This window comes from Urocitellus parryii, chromosome 6 (assembly GCF_045843805.1).
Source record: "Urocitellus parryii isolate mUroPar1 chromosome 6, mUroPar1.hap1, whole genome shotgun sequence".
Classification (NCBI taxonomy): Eukaryota; Metazoa; Chordata; class Mammalia; order Rodentia; family Sciuridae; genus Urocitellus; species Urocitellus parryii.
In genome coordinates this window covers 67,064,854-67,084,764 of record NC_135536.1, presented here as the reverse complement: position 1 = coordinate 67,084,764, position 19,911 = coordinate 67,064,854, and the positions used below count along the sequence as shown (strand labels likewise).

Sequence of the window (19,911 nt, the reverse complement as noted above, 5' to 3'; positions counted from 1 at the left end):
AATTTCATTTTAACTTTATGATTATCATGCTACATATAGGATTTTATACCTTTTTTCCCAAAGAGAAATAATCCGAGATACTATTTTTCTTATACAACAGCCTATTTCTAATTATCAGGTGTTTTGGGGGGTTTCTTGGTTGTTTTGTTGTTGGTGGTATTGTTTTTGGAAAAGGCATCTCCAAAAATTAGTAAGTCAGCATTTTTCCATTCATGGTGGTGACAGCTTATGGCTTATGTCTTGGTTTGAGCAGTGTCATTCTCTGCCATCTGGAATGTGAGGGTGGGGGGACACTTATGCACATCCACCCACTAACTACTCATCTGCTTTTCCAACCTCTCCTTAGGTGTCAGAACTGGGAAGGTGGCATTGGCGGGGTCCCGGGGATGGAAGCCCACGGTGGCTATACTTTCTGTGGCCTGGCCGCACTGGTAATCCTCAAGAAAGAACGCACCTTGAACTTGAAGAGCTTATTAGTAAGTGTTAAGCCATCTTCTCCTCAGGCTTCAGGTCCTAGCAATGTGACTGCTCCTAGACGTCCGGGAAGTCTTGGCTATGGAGGGACTAAGGGTTCTAGCCTTGAGCTCACAACTTCAGGTCCTGTGGTGAAGCTTTCAGTGGAGCTCTCTCTCAGCACATCTGAGACAGCTGACAGGGAGTAACTGCTCTTAGTCTGGGCTCCCTTTTCCCCACCTTTCTCTCTGCTTTTGGTTTCCTACATACGGTGCTAGGCCAACTCTGGGTTGTGTGAGCACTGCAGACATGTGGAATAAGCCAGAGTACCTTCCTCAAACTTGCAAGAAAAGTATAGCCTTTGCCTCTTATTAGAGATTACCATGTGCCTTAGAAAAAAAAGTCCTAAGAGAAAAAAAGACAAAAAGAGCTTTGAAACATTTTGAAGCTAAGCTTTTATTACCGATGTAAACATTTAATACCTGCATTTAAATGAGTTATTTAGGCAGAGCTGGACAATTTCCTTGAGCATAAGGCCCAAGAACATACATCTGGACTCCAAGCTCCTGACTAATATGCAGAAAGACTGGAAAACAGTCAGCTTCAGGGAGTCTCTAGGTTGTGTGAAGTGTTCAGTGGAAACCTAGTGCACTAACATACCCATGTTCTCACATCTGCCAAGGAGCTTTTTTTCCCTCTTGTCTTTTTGGGTGCATGCACTCCCCTTAACATGACCTTAAAGCAGACCAGCTGCAACTGGCATCTCCCTTTGTGGGACCTATCATGACCTTCCTATACAATCAGTGTTAAATTCTGTAGTGAAATAATCAACAGTGTTTTGCCCTCATTCTCAGGAATTCCCATCTCCCACAGCATACTCTTCTTTGGAAAGTTCTAGACGGGGCTGGGGTTGTGGCTCAGTGGTAGAGCACTCGCCTAGCATGAGTGAGGCCCTGGGTTGGATCCTCAGCACCACATAAAAATAAATAAATAAAATAAAGGTATTTAAAAAAAAGAAAAGAAAGTTCTAGACATCTTGAAGATTTTCTAAAAAAGCCAGCATCGTGCACAGGACTTGGAATTTATGACACATTTTAAAATCTGATCACCAATAAGGGATGAAACATAAAAGTTTCATATTCCAGGCAGGGTAAGGAATATGATTAGTGAATGACCAAGTTGAAATGACAATATTCTAGATTTAAACCCTGCCTCTACTATTTCCTGGGTAAGTGACCTTGGACAAATTGTCTAATCTATTTAGCTTCTTTTTTTTTCTCCCCTTCTGAAAGGGAAAAATAATAATCCTTATTCTTTGAAGATTAAAGGAGAGAACAAATGTAAACAGTTGGCACATAGTAGGTGCCCCATAAATGTTAGTATCCATCTTACTTCCTTTCCTCTATATGCTTGGGAAGAACTAGGACTGGTACCTGAAAGGTTTTATGAATCCATGTAGCCAAGTGGAATACAGTCAACCCATGGGCTGGAAAAAATCAGTCTGGTTTGTAAACAATTAAGCTGTGGGGTATGTAAAAATGGAGAATGGGCCGGGCATGGTGGCGCATGCCTGTAATCCCAGCAGCTAGGGAGGTTGAGGCAGGAGGATGGCGAGTTCAAAGCTAGCCTCAGCAAAAACGAGGCACTAAGCAACTCAGTAAGAGCCTGTCTCTAGATGAAATACACAATAGGGATGGGGATGTGGCTCAGTGGTTGAGTGCCCCTGAGTTCAATCCCTGGTACCAAAAAAAATGGAGAATGGACTCCTTGTGTGGTGCCTGCTTTCTCTCCTCTTGTGTAGCACTTAGCCTACTCTCATTAAATGGCATTGTCCCTAAAGCATTGGTTCATTTAAGATGGCCTGGGGATGTCCCTACCTGAACCCGCAGTGCAGCTTTTTGTCTTTAAAAATTTGGGATTGTAACTCTCTGTAGGCAAGTGTTACTATTAACAAGGATATAATCTAAATTCTAAGTACTGAGAAAGAGCTCTATGCCTTCTCCAGAGCCCCTCCTATCTGCTTTCAGGAACTCAAATCTAGGAAGACTTCAGGTAAAAGGGATGACCCCCACTCTGGACCTTCCAGTTCACCAAGGCACCCTGTGGCCCATAGCTGGTGGCTGGACCTACCTTGAGTGCTAGGGAGGAAAGGAAATGTCCTGTCTGCTTGGCCAGTTGATTTTCTCATTCTCTATGAGCCACACCCATTGCTGTCCTGATCTTAGTGTTCAAGTGTGTTTAGAAAACTTGGAGATAAGAGAGAATAGCCGTATCATGTGTTACCACTAACTGACATCCAGTGTCAATCTGCAGCATTGGAGTATTAAGATTTTCTTACATCAGCCAACCAGATTGGAGCATGGGAGGTTAGACTGGGCAGTCATCATTTGATAATGAAGACAGATGCCTTTTGCTTCCAGTCTGGATGGTAACTTGCTAAAAAACTTGGGTGAATGTCCTTAGGTCCAAGAAAAGGCAGGGACAGTTTGAGATCCTCTAATGAAATGTAACACAGAATTCCATTTGCCCACTTTGAATGAACTTCCCTAAGCAGAGAAGTGATGAGAGCAGGCCTCCTGGTGTTGCCTTAGATTTCCTATCTCCTTGGAAACCAATGTGGCCTCTTTATTCTCCCAGCATCAGTGCCATTTGGGAATCCAGAGAAGATGGTTGTCTATTGGCACTAAGCAGAGGTCAGTGCTGATTACCTGGAAAGGTTTAAATGGCGGTGGCAGTGAGGAGAAGGAAGGGAAGAAAGCCAGAGCCCCCAAACTTGAGAGTCAAGAAACCACATGCTGGGAAGCCCTTCTTCTCAACATTGGCCCCTGGAGATCCTGTCTTGGTGGATTTTGTGTCTCTTTTGACTTATTGCTGCCCCTCTCATCCATCTCATTCTCAGCAATGGGTGACAAGCCGGCAGATGCGATTTGAAGGTGGATTTCAGGGCCGCTGCAACAAGCTGGTGGATGGCTGCTACTCCTTCTGGCAGGCCGGGCTCCTACCCCTACTCCACCGCGCCCTGCATGCGCAAGGTGAGCCCAGGTGCCGATAGGTGGGGCTGGATATTTTCCTTTGCACTAACCAAGTCAGGAAGCCAGAGTGCTTATTTGGAGGGTTGGAATGAACTTTCCTGGATTTTGGGTGCTTGGTGGGGAACCTCCTGCCCTGGGGCATGGGGGTGCTGAATAGGATTTAATTCCAGTGGTTTGATATCATTCATCTGGCAGAGGCAGGATGGGCTCACTTTGAGCTGCTGTGAGGGGCCAGTGCTATGCTGTTATCAGCAGGAAACAGCCCACTCCTGCCCCAGGGTGACTGCCACCTCAGCTGAGTGTGAAACTGCAGCTTCCAACACAGCTGCATTTGGTCCTGTCAAAGCATACAGACTCACACTGTGCATGTGGCCACAGCAGTGACAGGAAGGACAGCTGGATGAAGGGGTAAGATCCAGAACCCGTGGGGGAAAGACCTGCCATGTGTGGCTAACTGCACAGTTGTCGCCTTGGGAAATGTTTTATTTAGAATCCATTGAGCCATCCTAAATGTGAGCTTGTTCCACACGCACCATTGGAGTGGCGAAATCTGCATTCCTTTCTGTAGGGTCTCAAATGGAGATGATGTGAAACCAATGTAGATAGAAAGCAGAAACTCTAGGAACATTCCGTCCTTTTCTCTTGAAACTTCAAGCAGTCTGCTGCCTCCTGTATCCTCTGGCTCATTTACTTTCTGAGAGAACAGGGTGTCTCTTGAGTATGCCAGAGGGAGAGGGGAAGTCATGGTCACCTCGTTGGGTACTAATCTGTTCCTGCAGGGAGATCCCTGCACCCAGAGGGAAGCTTTTCTTTGGACTCAGTTGGGTAATTAATTGCTCAAGTGTAAAAGATGAGATTTTTTTCTTTTACCCTTCCTGTGCTTTTTTTCTCTTTTTTTCCTTTTTATTTGTCTTTTTTGAACTCCATTCTTTAGTTTCTTATTTCATTGGAGTTGTGGTCACTTTTGAGACTAATTAAAGTCAACAGAGTCCCAGTCCTGTTTTCCCAGCCTGGGGCCATTGGCTTTAAATCTCAGGGTATTAAGGCAAATAATTCCTCTTGACTGTAGAGCTTGCACAATCTCTGGCTTGATCACTAGAAGGGATGTCAGGAATTCCCTCCGAGTCCAGGTTTCCAAAATAGAAATAACTTGGGTGTTGGTTATCTCTTTATTTGGAACTGGTGAGTCCAAGCACCTGGGGAAGTTATCAGCCTTTTACAGACCTATCCTTGGCAGTGATAAGATGTCATAAATCTGTAATGCCAGGGAAATCTACAGAGCTGTAACAGGCACTCCCTGCAGAAGCCTCCTTGGGGCTCTGGCTAGCACTATGTTCATTGAAGCTCAAGTTCTGGAGGATTTAGTCACATTAAAGATTTGCCTGTGGAAAAGGCTGTCTGGGAATCTTAATGCTTCCAGGTTGTTCCATAGCCTGGGAGAAGGCTCAAGGTAGGCCTATGATTCTTCCCTTCCTCAGAAACTGAGTTTCTGGGACTTGAAACCAACTGAAGTCTGGGATAAAGTGATATGTTTTGAGTACTAGGCAAAATTACACACTTTGGAGTCAAAAGGAGATGCCTTGTAGAAACATTCACTCTATTCTAGGTTTCAAGCAGTATGTACATATTCTTAGTGAAGATCTTTAATAGACTCTGGGATGTGAAATTACAATGATGTTTATTTTCTTTATTTTTTGGTTACATTTCCTATTTTTTCTATAGTTGATAGGTATTTCTTGTGCACAGCAAAACAACAAAAACTGCTAGGTGTGGTAGCACACACCTGTAATCCCAGCTCCTCAGGAGGCTGAGGCAGGAGTATGGCAAATTCAAGGACAGCTTGGGCAACTTAGCAAGACCCTGCCTCAAATACAGATTTTTTTTAGGGCTAGGGAGATAGCATGAGGCCCTGGGTTCATTCCTTGGTACTGCAGCAACAACAACAATAACAAAAAACAGATGAAAACAACAAACATTATTCTAGAAAAGAAGGGAAATTCTATAAACAAAACAAGTAGGAGTCTGGGCATGGTGACACACGCCTATAATCCCAGCATCTTGGGAGGTTGAACCAGGAGGATTGCAGAGTTCAAAGTCAGCCTCAGTAACTTATAGAGGAACTAAGCAACTCAGCAAGACCCTGTCTTTAAGTAAAATATTAAAAAGGGTTAGAGGTGTTGCTCAGTGGTTAAGTGCCCCTGGGTTCACTCCTGGTACCAAACAAACAAAAACCCCAAAACAAATAAGTATTAGGATGAGAAAAATAATTGTGACAAATGATCAAGTGCTAATTTGAAAAATGTCATACAAATCAATGAGCAACCCAATTGAAAATCAGTTAAAGGATCAGAACACATAGGCCCTAGGAAAGGAGGCACTGTTATTACCCCTTTTTCTATTACAGCTGCTCTATTAGTAGCAGCTGAGATTTCTTAAGCACTTACCATATGCCAGAGCCTTACTGTTTCACTATGTGTTCTCATTTGATCCTCAGAACAGCCCTATGAAATAGATACTTTTGACATTCCCATTTTGCAGATGTGAAAATAAAGTACATGAGGTTAAGTTACTTGCTTAAAATAACCTGACTGCCACCTACAAGGGTTCATCATCGGTGGTGTGTGATTCCAGACCAGTTGGCTTGTAACATTGCAGATGGCCATGAATTCAACCAAAAGCTGTTTAGATCATTTTTTTTTAAAGTATTAAGAGCTCCATTTATTTATTGAGTGCTACTTTACTTCTGGGATCAGTGATGGGCATTTATATACATGATCTCATTTAATTTATTTTTTTAACATTTTATTTATTTATTTTTAAATTTTTATTATTGGTTGTTCAAAACATTACAAAGCTCTTGACATATCATATTTCATACATTAGATTCAAGTGGGTTATGAACTCCCATTTTTACCCCGTATACAGATTGCAGAATCACATCAGTTACACATCCACTGTTTTTCATATTGCCATACTAGAGTCTGTTGTATTCTGTTGCCTTTCCTATCCTCTACTATCCCCCCTCCCCTCCCCTCCCCTCCCATCTTCTGTCTCTACCCCATCTACTGTAATTCATTTCTCCCCCCTTGTTTTTTTTCCCTTTCCCCTCACTTCCTCTTATATGTAATTTTGTATAACAATGAAGGTCTCCTTCTGTTTCCATGCAATTTCCCTTCTCTCTCCCTTTCCCTCCCACCTCTCGTCTCTGTTTAATGTTAATCTTCTTCTCATGCTCTTCCTCCCTGCTCTGTTCTTAGTTGTTCTCCTTATATCAAAGAAGACATTTGGCATTTGTTTTTTAGGGATTGGATAGCTTCACTTAGCATAATCTGCTCTAATGCCATCCATTTCCCTGCAAATTCCATGATTTTGTCATTTTTTAGCGCAGAGTAATACTCCATGGTGTATAAATGCCACATTTTTTTAATCCATTCATCTATTGAAGGGCATCTAGGTTGGTTCCACAGTCTAGCTATTGTGAATTGTGCTGCTATGAACATTGATGTAGCAGTATCCCTATAGTACGCTCTTTTAAGGTATTTAGGGAATAGTCCGAGAAGGGGAATAGCTGGGTCAAATGGTGGTTCCATTCCCAGCTTTCCAAGGAATCTCTATACTGCTTTCCAAATTGGCCACAAAAATGTTTAAATCATTTACAGTTAAAGAAATGCAGATCATATTGGCAGAGATTTAAAAATTTGATGACCTATATTGGGGACAGTGTGGAGAGACAGTCATATTTGTGCTGTTGAGTGGGGATGTAAATAATTGCATTAATTTTTGGAGGAAGTTTGGAGACATTTGTTTAAATTACAGAGGCATTTTATCCCTTTGATCCCAGCAAGTGGTCTGTCAGGAATTCACCTGCAGAGGTGTTAGCAAGGATATATATCGAAGTGGAGTTTTGCTAGCAAATTGGAAATGCCCATAAAAAGGTTAACAGTTGTGATTGCTCCAAATAGCAACTGCATGTAGTGGTCCATACATTGGGCTGATATGGAGAGCTCAGCAGGATGCAACATAAAGTATAAAGAACATGGCTGGTGCACCCTCAGCTCTTCCTGGGAGCATATACAAAATTCTAACAGTGGAAGGTAGATTACTTTGTAAATTCTGTATGCTTCTATACTATACTTTTATAAATTTCTGCTGTTTTTTTTTTTTTTTTTTGCCATATGCATTGCTACTTGTATTTTTTGTGCTGGTGACCAAACTTAGTGTGTATGCTTGCTTCCACTGAGCTACAACCCCAGCCACAAATACTTTTTTTCTTTTTAGGCAGTGCTGTGGATTGAACTCAGGGCCTTGCAGTTACCTAGCATAGCATGCATGAAGCTAGGCAATCCCCAGCACTGCAAAAACAAACAATAAACTAGCTATGATTATACTATGATTAAATTGCTACCTAAAAAAAAAAAAAAGGCTTAAAGTGCAGCACAAGTCTATGCCATTCCCTAACTCAGAAAGTGACCATCAGGGCTGGGGATGTGGCTCAAGCGGTAGTGCGCTCGCCTGGCATGCGTGTGGCCCGGGTTCGATCCTCAGCACCACATACAAACAAAGATGTTGTGTCTGCCAATAACTAAAAAAAAAAAAAATTAAAATTCTCTCTCTCTCTCTCTCTTAAAAAAAGAAAAAAAAAAGAAAGTGACCATCAATATCCCACACTGATCACTTCTTTCCATCTGTCAAAGATAGTATTTGAGAAGAATTATTATTAATAGCTTGAAAATATCCAATGATGACCAATGCAGAGCCGTTTTTGTGGAACAGTAAGAAATCAGCAGCCTGTAAGCTTCTACTGGATTGATGGCTGCTAACTTGGTATGTTCTTTGGGATGTACCCTAGGATATTTCTTGTCCACCTGTAAAACTGAGCTACATGTGACTGCATCTGTCAGTCTTGGTTTGGAAAGACTCAATTTCTTAGATAAAAGGAAGCTGAAATGCAAAATGATATTATAGTGGAAATCTAAAATTTAAGGACAAGGTATAAAGGATGTAAAAGGCTGATTCCATGCAGAGTTATCACCTTGTAATCATTATCTCCCTTCTTCTTGCCATGATTATGTGAGATTCAGTATCTCTGGAAGCTCCTTGTGGAGCTATGAACTTTAAGCTTTTAAACTTAATAATGTAGAATTCACTGAGACAAATAATAAACATAGCATTTTCTTTTTAGATTCCAATTTTAGCCATAAATTATCATTTGCCTTATAATAATAGTCTTTAATTTGTTGCAGGATATGAAATAAGGATATATTTTGTATAGAATGTTTAATGAAGTTAGTATAATATTTAAAATGAGTATGCTTTTTAAAGTAAAGCTTTGCTGGATGTGTGGCTCATGCCTGCAATCCCAGTGTTTGAGAGGCTGAGGCAGGAGGATTGAAAGTTCAAAGTCAGCCTCAACAACTTAGTGAGGCCCTAAGCAACTCAGTGAGAGCCTGTCTTTAAATAAAATACAAAATAGGGCTGGGGACATGGCCCAGTGATTGAGAGCCCCTGAGTTCAATTCCCAGTACAAAATCTCCCCCACAAAAAAGTTTATTTCTTATGGAAATAAACATCCCATATGGTTTACCCATTGGCAGGTTATAATTCAATGGTTATTAATGTTTGTAGAATCATCACAGTTTTAGAACACTTTCCACATCCCCCCCCCAAAAACCCCATACCCATTAAGTTTGCTTCTTTATAGAAGAAATCACAAAGAAAAAATAACAGTATAACAATGTACTGTATGTTTTAAACTTGCATAACCAAAACAAAAGAGCAAAAAGGGAGAAAGAGGTACAGTATATGTTACAGACAAAGGGCAAGTTTGATAAAAAGCTAGATTAATAAGATGGAATATTGGATTTTAGAAGACAAAGGACAAATAGACCCTCTCAGAAGGAAATGAAACTAGTAAAGTTATGGGAAAATTACACACTGATTAGTAATCAAGGCATGCTAATCAAATAAATGATCAGATACTATTCCTTTTTACCATTTTAATTGCTAAAACTTTTTTTTTAATATTTACTTTTTAGTTGTAGCTGGACACAAATACCTTCATTTTACCTATTCGTTTTTATGTGGTGCTGAGGATGGAACCCAGGGTCTCGCATATGCAAGGCAAGTGCTCCACCGCTGAGCCACAATCCTAGCCCAGAACTTTTTTTTTTTTTTTTTTTTAAAGTGAGCAGAGCTGGAGGTAGTGCAGTAAAATTTTAGATTTTTCTGGCAGCTATATAAGTTCTTAAAGCAATTTATTGGGATTTATTAAGAGCTTTAAAAATGTTTATCCCCTTTAATAGTTCTGCTCAGGGCAATGTATTTGAAGAAAATAATCCGACACATTGAGAATGTTCACAAAGATAGTAGTGTGGCATTTCTTATACTTACAAAGAACTGGGAAGCAACCTTGGAAGTGAGTAAAGGAAGACAGGAAGTCCCACCATATATGTATGTGAAGACTCAGCTGTGCTCATGACTGGGGAAAAAGAGGAAGGGAATTGAAGTAATGAGCACACCAGTGAGCACAGGTCAGGGTGAGCCCTCCATGGGACACCCTGTGTGCCTTTCACGATGTGAGTGTCTCATTGGGCCTAATGCTTGTGTCAGGTGTTAAAGGAGAATAGCTTTTGTCACAACTCCAGTGTCAGGCAACCACTGCCCCTCATCACGTGCTCAACCTGGGAAACAGCAGTTGCTTCCCAGGCCTTCCCCATCTGTCTCCCTTTTTTTTTTTTTTTTTTAAGAGAGAGGGCCTGGTTATGTTGCCCTCACTGACCCTGAACTCCTGGGCTTAAGCAATCCTCCTGCCCCAGCCTTCTGAGTAGCTAAGACTACAAATATGTGTCTCTTTTAAGAAAACAAAAAAATTGGGCCAGGGGTGTAGCTCACTGGCAATGCTTGCCTGGCATGTGCAAGGTCCTGGGTTTGATCCCCTGTATCACACACACAAAAAGAGAAAGAGAGAGAAGAAATCAAAAATTGAATTGTTATTTTCTGTTTGAATTATTTTATAATTAAATATTTTGCTTACATAGGTACTATATACCATATTTACTGTGAACTTTATAAATAGAACTTTATATGCCCATATCCATGGGATTTTTGGGCTCTCTTTCTTTAATGACTCAGTTACCTTATACATTCACTTAATGAGATACTGCATGGCTATTCATGATGGTGGTTATGAAGATTACATAGCAGAATAGAAGTTTATGTCTTTAGTGTGAAGTGAAAAACGTAAGATACAAAGTTAAAATAATTAGAACTATAGAAGAATATATAGAAACAAGAAGAAAGGAAGATTAATTTTCAGTTGCATTTACAGATTATTGATACATCTTTGTAGCCCAGGTATTGAAGTATAAAACCTACCAAAGACACTGAAGGAGAAACAGGGGGAGATATCTTGGGGAGTGATAGTGACCAGATTATATTGTTATATTATATATATGTAACAATTTGTAACAGCAATCCCCTCATGTGTACAACTATAATGCACCAATAAAAATGTAGAAAGAAAACAGAAAAAGACTTACTGTACATTTTATATCTGTATTTTTTAAAAAAATCAATCTCTGCACACATCTGTGCAATGGAAAGTCATCCCTCCTCCCCACTTGATAACTCCCTGGCCCAGTGAATTCTCTGACTTACTAGCTGAACTTGAATGAAGAAGCCTAATTACTTACTAGTATTCCTAGAATGGCCAGTTTGCCCTTGGGGTGTCCTATGATGCATGAGGGCAATTATTACTAATGCTTCTTAGGAAAAGTTTTTGAGCCAAGAGAGAAGTTAGTGCAGTGTCATGCACCTGTGTCATGCTATGCTGAGGAGGGAGGATTATTTAAACCCAGGAATTCTAGGGCAGTGGGGGCAGTATAGCAAGATCATGTCTCAGAAAAGAGAAGAAAAGTTGGAGAATTTCCCCTTAAGATAGATTAAGGTCAGGCTTAGAAAAGTAGAAGAAACAGAATTTGTTAACCCTGTGGAGAGTTCCCCTAGCTACTTAGAATCTGGTTAACAAGTTTCAGAGATAAGTTAGAGTAGATGTCTTCAGGAGCCCAGAGAAAACCCTGATGGACAGTTTGGGAGCAATAATAGGTCATCCTGGAAAGGTAGGCTGAGCAACTGGCGCACTGCCTGCTGGAGATGGGGCTTAGGATCGTCCTCTGAGTTTATGGCGAATACTTCAAGGCAAGTGAAATACCCTTCAAACAGCTGTTCTTTGACACATGACATGAAGATAGCCTGCGTACTAAGAATGGGTGGAAGAGAAGGGAAACCCTGACTGTTCCCACTGGGTAAAAAATTACAAATAAGGCTGGGGCTGGGGCTCAGTGGTAGAGTGCTTGCCTAGCATGCATGAGGCATTGGGTTTGATCCTCAGCACCACATAAATGTAAAATAAAATATTGTGTCCACTTGAAACTTAATAATAAATATTTTTTTTAAAAAAATTACAGGTATTCAGCCCTAATAGTAGGACCCTGTATTATAAATAAGTTTGCAGCCTTTGTAAAGGAACAAATCAATACAGTCCAGTTAATGGTGTTACAGGCCCAATATCAGCCCCTAGACAGAGATAATAAAACTGAATCCTATGAGCTCACTCAAAGTAACCCATGATTGGCTTCCAAGGTACCCAAAAAGAAATGGGGGAATGAAAGACCTAAGCAGCCTCATTCTACTTGGGACCTCATTTTGCTCTGAAACTTAACCTCTGACCTACTGCAGTCCTAAAGTCAGGAAAATACCACAGAAAAGCTCTGTGGAAACAGTTCTCAGAAAAGCCGCAGATGGTGATCGCCTAAGATAGGCCAAGATATCGAAATATCTGAAATTCCAGATGGCCCCCATCTACATGTGATGACCAATATCTAAACTAGAAGCCCTGCAGCTTGGCATGTACCCTCCTTGCAACACCCTCACGATTTAAACCACTCATTTTTAAGTGCATCAAAGATTATTGAACTAACCAATAATCCTTTCCAGCCACTTGATACACCAATCATGTTTTAGATTGTTATTTTATTTTATTTATTGTTATTTTATTTTATCATGTTATTTGATTTTCCCACAGTGTGTGATGATTTGCTAAGAGATGCTATGATGTATGTGAAGTCCCTGCCTTCCCCAAAGAGTGTATAAAACCGCTACAAACCCTGGGCTCCGGGCCTCTCAGCATCACCAGTTGTTGTGTGCACGCGGAGGACCGGGCTAGTTTTCAATAAACGCCTCTTTGCCGCTTACATCAAAAAAAAAAATTACAAGTATTCACTGATACTTGGCCCACCCTGCCAGGCCCTCACTGACCCTTTGCCCTTCCACAGGTGATCCTGCCCTCAGCATGAGCCACTGGATGTTCCATCAGCAGGCCCTGCAGGAGTACATTCTCATGTGCTGCCAGTGTCCTGCTGGGGGGCTTCTGGATAAACCTGGCAAGTGAGTGCCTTCTCTCTGGGAGGGAGGGAGGGAGGGAGGGAGGATAAGGTGGGAGGGGATTGTACACCTCAGGCCTTTGAGAGCCAGGGTGTCCCTCTCCATCTGACTGCTTAGTGCTAGCATTGAGTGGTAAAAGTACCCCAGTTGGGAGCATAGTGCTATTGATCCCGTTCTTCCCACTGCCTTTCTTGTTTCCCTCACATGTGTCTCCCTCCTCCCCCAGAGAGGTGAATGCTGGGTGAGTAGCTTTCCTCCCCCCCCCCTTTTTTTTTTGGTTGAACCAAATTGGCTTAAATACAAAGGATACAGGTAGGGGTAGGGCATAGCTTAGTGGCAGAGCACTTGCCTAGTAAGCAGAAAGCCTTGCTTTCAATCCTCAGCACAGGGGTTGGGCGGTGGGAGGGACCCAGAATTTTAAAACCCTTGAGCATTATAGAGACAATCTTACAGAGTAGATTAAATTCAAATCTAAGATGTTGTTCCATTATATTCTAGCTAAATGTGGGTACACATTCATGTGTGTGCACACACAGACACACACACACACACACACACACACACACACACCCTGCTACTATTGGCATCCTGGAAAAATCCAGGCCCAGCAATTTATCTGGAATAATGTAACTCATTTCTAGACATTTTTTCTAGAGAAATATATTAACTTACCTCTAGCACTACTCCTGGAGAACCCTTTCAAGAGGCAGTTAGAAAGGACAACCCTAAAGTTATAGTCCCCTTGGCTTGGTGTACAGCTCAGTGATTGAACACTTGCCTAGCCTTCCTGAGGCCCTAGGTTCAATCCCTAGCATCACCAAAAAAAAAAAAAAAAGCAAAAAAATAATATAAAATTACAGTCTTATGGTTAGTAGGGCTGGAGGATGAGGCTTTTAAATTTACCACCAAGGAAAAGCCACACTTCTTCAGCCATGTGCACGACATGTGGGATGTGTGATGGAGTCCTGGGCCTCTGGACTCATGTGGTTACCTTCCACAGAGGAGTGACCACTCAGTGCTGCCTGTCCTTGCAGGTCCCGTGACTTCTACCATACCTGCTACTGCTTGAGTGGCTTATCCATTGCCCAGCACTTTGGTAGCGGAGCCATGTTGCACGATGTGGTCCTGGGTGTGCCTGAAAATGTGCTGGTAAGTCAGGATGGGATGTTTAACACCCTTCTCCACAGAGTTCCCAGGATAGGGGACTTCAGAGCAACTCCTCATGTCCTGCAGAATTGGGTCTGTTCCCCATGAGGCCAGGCCTGGGAGCTTGCAGTCCCCTCCCTCCTTACATTGTAGTCCACCAGTGAGGTTGTGACCTTGGAGGAATTGCACCTCTAGGTATACCCGAGTTCCAGTGGTAGTCTGATCTGTGACAGCTTTTGTGCCTTTATTCCAGAGTTGAGGATCCAGATCACCACCTACCATCAGTGCCCTCTCTAGGAAGGCACAGTTACTTGGTACCAATGCAGCCTGTGAATCTAAACTGACCTGTAGTATCAGCAGGGCATGGCCCCCAGTGTGTGGCTGCCTCTCTCAGAGGTCTCAGCTTAGATGCCAACTCTGATTCAAAGAATGACATTGCCCAAGATGTGCTGCTGTAGCGCCCCCTTCGTTCCCTTGTGGCACTGACCACAGTTTGCCATGTATTTGTTCAATTCAAGTTTGTCTGCTTCCCTCAAAACAAATCAGCCCTGCTGGTCTAGGTGGTGCACACCTGGAATCCCAGCAACTCAGGAGGCTGAAGCAGGAGGATTGTGAGTTCAACTCCAGCCTCAGCAATTTAGCAAGGCCCTAAGCAACTCAGCAAGATCTTGTCTCTAAATAGAATGCAAAAAAGGGCTAGGGATGTGGCTCAGTGGTTAAGCACCCCTGAGTTCAATTCTTGGTACCAAAAAAAAAAATTCAGTCCCAGGCTGGGACACAATGCGATGGTACAGTTGCTTGCCTAGCACGTGCAAGCAAAGCCTTGGTTTCTACCCCAGCACTGAAAAAAAAAATTTTTTTTTAATTAACTTTCTTTTGTTGTGATGGCACATGCCTGTAATACTAGCCTCTTGGGAAGATGAGATAGGAAAATCCTGAGTTTGAAGTCAACTTAGTCGATTTAGTGAGATACTGTCTCAAAAAAATTATTCAGCCAGGTACAATGGTGCACACCTGTAATCCCAGCAGAGTGGGAGACTGAGACAGGAGAATCACAAGTTCAAGGACAGCCTCCGAAATTTAGCAAGGTCCTAGGCATATCAAAAAAAAATTTTTTTTAAAAATTGATCAGTTTATCTGAATTTTTATGTTTTGGTATGAAATTGCTCATAGTATTATATTTAAAAGTTTTAGGGCTGGGGTTGTAGCTCAGTAGTCGGATACTTGCCTAGCATGTGTGAGATACTGGGTTCAATCCTCAGCACAACATAAAAATAAATAAATAAAGGTATTGGGTCCATGTACAACTTAAAAAGTTTTAAAGTTTTGCTGCCCTTATGTCCCCTTCTTCATTCTTCCAGTGTGGGACATTCCTGAATATTGGCCCAGAATTCTGTCTCAAAATTGAAGTTCCTTTAGATTTCTGTTGATAGAGTGGAACAATGTAAATCAATTTAAATATGATCTGACCCCCTTACTACATAATACATTTGTGGTCCTTTTCGTTGATTATAAATGTAAATGTAATCAAGTGATTATAAATGTTCATTATTTTAATAATTAGTATATAAAAGTATAAATAAAACAATTAAAAACAATCAGCTAGTGGTGGCACATGCCTATAATCCCAGCGACTCGGGAGGCTGAAGTAGGAAGACGTAGGAAGACCGTGAGTTTGAGGCCAGCCTGGGCAGCTTAGTCCTTGTCTCAAAATAAAAAGGCTGGGGACATAGCTTAGTGGTTGAGTGCTTGCCTAGCATGTGAAAGACCTTGGATTCAATCCCTAGTACTGCAAAAACCGTTTTGGTGTATTTTCAATTTTTGTCTATTCATATGTATCTGTAAACAAATTTTAAAAAGGAAGTTTTAGATAGTGTGTACCTACTGTTTTTCTCACTTAAACATCTTTAAGATTAAGCACCCCTAATCTGAACATTCAAAATGTAAAATGTGGGCATGGAGCTGTGGCTCAGTGGTAGAGCGCTTGCCTAGCACATGTGAGGCACTGGGTTCAATCCTCAGCACCGCATAAAAATAAATAAATAAAGGTATTGTGTTCATCTGCAACTGAAAAAAAAAAAAAAAAAAACATAAACTGCCCCCAAATCTGAAACTTTTTGAATGTCATGTCAGCATGGGGCTGAAGATGTAGCTCAGTGGTAGATCCTGTGCTTAGCATGTGCAAGGCCTTGGGTCCTGTTTCTACCCCAAGCCCACAACAACAACAACAGGAAAAACTTGTATTTTGGGCTCTTTGGTTAGGAATGCTGAACTGCTAAAGTCTATGTGATTATTCCAAAATCTAAAAACTCTAAAATATGAAACACTCTGGTACCATACATTCATATAAGAGATGTTCAACCTGTATAAGTATTTGTTATATCATTAAATATCTGAAAGGATGTATTTCAATGGCTGTATATGCTGGGCACAGTGGCACACATCTATAATCCCAGCTTCTCAGGAGGCCAAGGCAGGAGGATCATAAGTTTGAAATCAGCCTCAGCAACCTAGTTAGACCCTGTCTCAAAAAATTAAAAGGCCTGGGAATGTAGCTTAGTGGTAGAGTGCTTACCTAGCATGAAGGCCCTGGTTCAATCCCCAGTGCTGCAAAGAAAAAAAAAAAAAATAGGCTGCTTAACATTTTCCTATGTCTTCATGTTCTATAATGAGTTTTTAGTAGTAAATACCCTGTTTTTGAACCTTTGGGCCTAGAGAGAGATCTTTCTGTGGTCTCTGATGATTCCTTAAATTTTCAGTAGTCCATTTCAGGGGGCAAAGGATGGGCATGTTTCCAAGGATCACCAGAGTGATGAGTTGGCATCTCTTCTCTTTGCAGCAGCCCACTCACCCCGTCTACAACATTGGACCAGACAAGGTGATCCAGGCTACCACGTACTTTCTGCAGAAGCCAGTTCCAGGCTTTGAGGAACCTGAGGGTGAGGCAACAGCAGAGCCTGCAACTGATTAGAGGATCTGGGTCCCGGACGCTCTGTGCTCACCCACTTCCCTGGTCAGACGAGGTTGATACATTCGATACATGGCCGATTCCCTGCTACACAGCAGTGAGCACCATGGAGCTGTGGTTCTCTTTGTCTTTTCTTGTCAAAACAAAACCAACCGCTCCTGGTTTGAAGTACACAATGGCTAGGTTTGGAGGTACCTAGTGGCATGTTTTTTAAAATTCTCTTCACACCTGTCAAACCAAAAATTTGTCAGCCGTTGCAGTGAGGTTGGGGAACAGTGCGTGCTGGGAAGAAGCAGCCCCTCCCCACCAGCCCTCCAGCCTGGAGGGCCACATCAAAATGAATGGTGTCTGTGGGTGTCCCCACATCCACAGCCACTGCTGCGCCTCCCACCTGCACTCCACCATCAAATCACCAGATGGGGCACCCTTCCATGATGGAATCAGTCTGCTCCATACCAAGGTGGGGCTTTGGGTCCCACCAAAATGAGTTCATTGGAAAAGACAATGGCGGGGCTGCACTAGGAGGTGCTTCTGCCTCTCATCTCCTACCCTGGTTATTTGCAAGGGACAGGAACTAGGAGCAGGGGGAGAAGGGTCTCCTTGAATTGAGAGTCCGTCCCCCTCAACCCTGGCCAACTGAGCCGCCATACATCTCTCCAAGGCTGCGCTTGGTGCACAGGCAAGACTTGCTTTGGCCCCAGGTGTAGTGACTTAGACCTGGAAAACCAATTATGAGTAGAAAATGAACCTCTAGTTCAGCTCTGCCTCAGAGGAAGCAGGCCCCAGTACCCAGCCCCTGCCCCTTCCCCATCATGTACGGTGAAAACCCCCTACGGTCCCCAGGGCAGTGCCCACAGCTCGGGGCCGCTCTATGTGTTTCCATCTTTCTCCCACCAGACTCCCAGCCCACCCTCTTCCAAGACAGTGTTGTCTATTCTCACCCAGAGTATTAACACTACTAATTCTTTCACCTTAATTTATGACTCAGGATTCATTTCCGTCCTGCCCTCTAGAGGCTCACAGAGATAAAACCAAGTGCTAGACAGCTGGCCGCTGCTAGGCAGGAGCCGTGTGAATGGCAAGTGGCAGGGTAGGGCTCTCTGGGTGTTGGCCCACAGTGCTCTGCTGCCTTCTGCATCAAGCCCTTTGAGGTCAGTGGGGCGCTAAGTCTGGTCATCCGTCCACTGCTATGGTCACAGCAAGCTCCGCACCACTGTCCCAGCCTCAGCCTTCACTGGGCACTGTGGGCGGCAGGCAGACAGGAGCGTGGAGTTGCAACATGAGGCTCTTCTCAAAAACTGCCATTTGCTGCCTCTAATTCCCTTCCCTATTGCTTTGGTGTATCGGGCTACATATTATCCTCTTGAAATAATAAAATAACATTTTCTATGATGTCTCTTCTGTGTCTATGATGTCTTTTCTGTGCCAAGAAAATTTCTTCAGAATGTCCGATAGGAAGTAATGAAGGTTGCTCATGCAAGTGCCACATTCTTCCTGAGCAAGATCCCAGACCATTTGTGTCGGCAGTTAAAAATGAGTAGGAACTGAGTTCTGCTCTCACACGCCACCTCCTCTGGTGGAGGAAGCAGGGGCTCCAACAAGGAGTACGACTGCTTTATAAGCTCTCTGGGCAGTTTGGTTTACTTTGGTCCCATCATTCCACACATTTTGACCTCTGCCTGTGTCTGTCCTAATCTGACTATGAGCAGGGACTGTGCTACGGAGCCCCAGAGGGGGCATTCTGCATTGGTAGAAAGGACAGTTTGGGAAAGTTGCTACCATCATTTTTAACTCAGGGGAGTTATGCTGGCTTTCCCTAGGTGGGTGAATGTCCTGGCCAGAGAAAGGGGTTGGCACAAGGACAGGCTGGAATCCTGTGGTCACCTGCCTTTCCCTCATCTAGAGAAAATTCTCTCCCAAGCAAGTGTAAGATACTCTGTGGCCTGCCCCTTGCACAACCCAGGTCTGCATTCTGGGGTGTAATTCCTGCTCCCGGTGTTACTTTAGCCCTGCTAACAAAGGTTTGGTCTCCAAAACAACATATTAAAATGCATCCTTAGGCATTACTATAACAAGCATGTCACTCTGTACCTCAGAACTCTCAGGGAATTGTGAGATTAACTATAGTAATGATTGGTTTTGTTAAGAAACAGAAGGGGCTGCTTCAGTGTGAGCAGGCTTTATACTAAGGAGCTGGCCCAGAGGGTAGGTAAAATCCAGCCAGGGAGAGAAGAGAGGGCCAAGTATTCTTGGAGTCTACACTGACATTTCCTTGAGAGTCCTTTTTCTGAAAGGCTTCTTGACTCGGCCTTCTGGGCAGGTCCTAGAGATAAATCCTCAGGAGTATCCTGTGGATCTCTAGTAGAGGACACTAACAGCATTCAAGGTGGGCTACCACTCATGCATATTTTCTCCATCAATAAATACAAAAATACCACAGGTCTCTGTATCCAAAGGCCCCAACTTCCCCCTCATTCCCACCTAGAGTGCCCTAGGAGCTGAGAATCCTGCCAGACCCTCTTGGAAACAGAAAGCCAGCATGAACTCCCCTGAGTTAAAATGATGGTAGCAACTTTCCTAAAGTGTCCTTTCTTCATGACATTTCTGAGTTGCAAGCCACTGACTGGTTAGATTCTAGCCAAGAGCTCCGTGAAGGGGACAACACAAAATTAACCTGACAGATTGCAGCTCTCCCTTCATTCTCTGCTCTTCTTTTCACAAGGAGACTTAGCTGACCTGCCTTCACCCATGGGATCTCAGGGCCTCCCCACCTTTCTCCCATCACCAGAGTGAGTCTCGTCTACTGAAAGTTGGATTTTTTATCCCATGACTTTTCTAGTTCATCCCAGATCCCAGGAATCCCAGGAAAAC

At 42.8% G+C, this 19,911-nt stretch overlaps 1 protein-coding gene across 1 annotated transcript in view; it reads left to right on the top strand.

The window, feature by feature from the left end:
- Fntb (farnesyltransferase, CAAX box, subunit beta) overlaps positions 1 to 18,432 on the top strand; it is a 74,818-nt gene extending 56,386 nt beyond the window's left edge. Inside the window, exons 8-12 of the mRNA XM_026385124.2 lie at positions 347 to 476; positions 3,353 to 3,485; positions 12,818 to 12,929; positions 13,961 to 14,075; positions 16,912 to 18,432. Coding sequence (XP_026240909.2) covers positions 347 to 476; positions 3,353 to 3,485; positions 12,818 to 12,929; positions 13,961 to 14,075; positions 16,912 to 17,043 — 622 coding nt within the window. The 3' untranslated portion in view covers positions 17,044 to 18,432. The remainder of the gene's footprint in view (positions 1 to 346; positions 477 to 3,352; positions 3,486 to 12,817; positions 12,930 to 13,960; positions 14,076 to 16,911) is intronic.
- Positions 18,433 to 19,911: the final 1,479 nt, after the last annotated feature.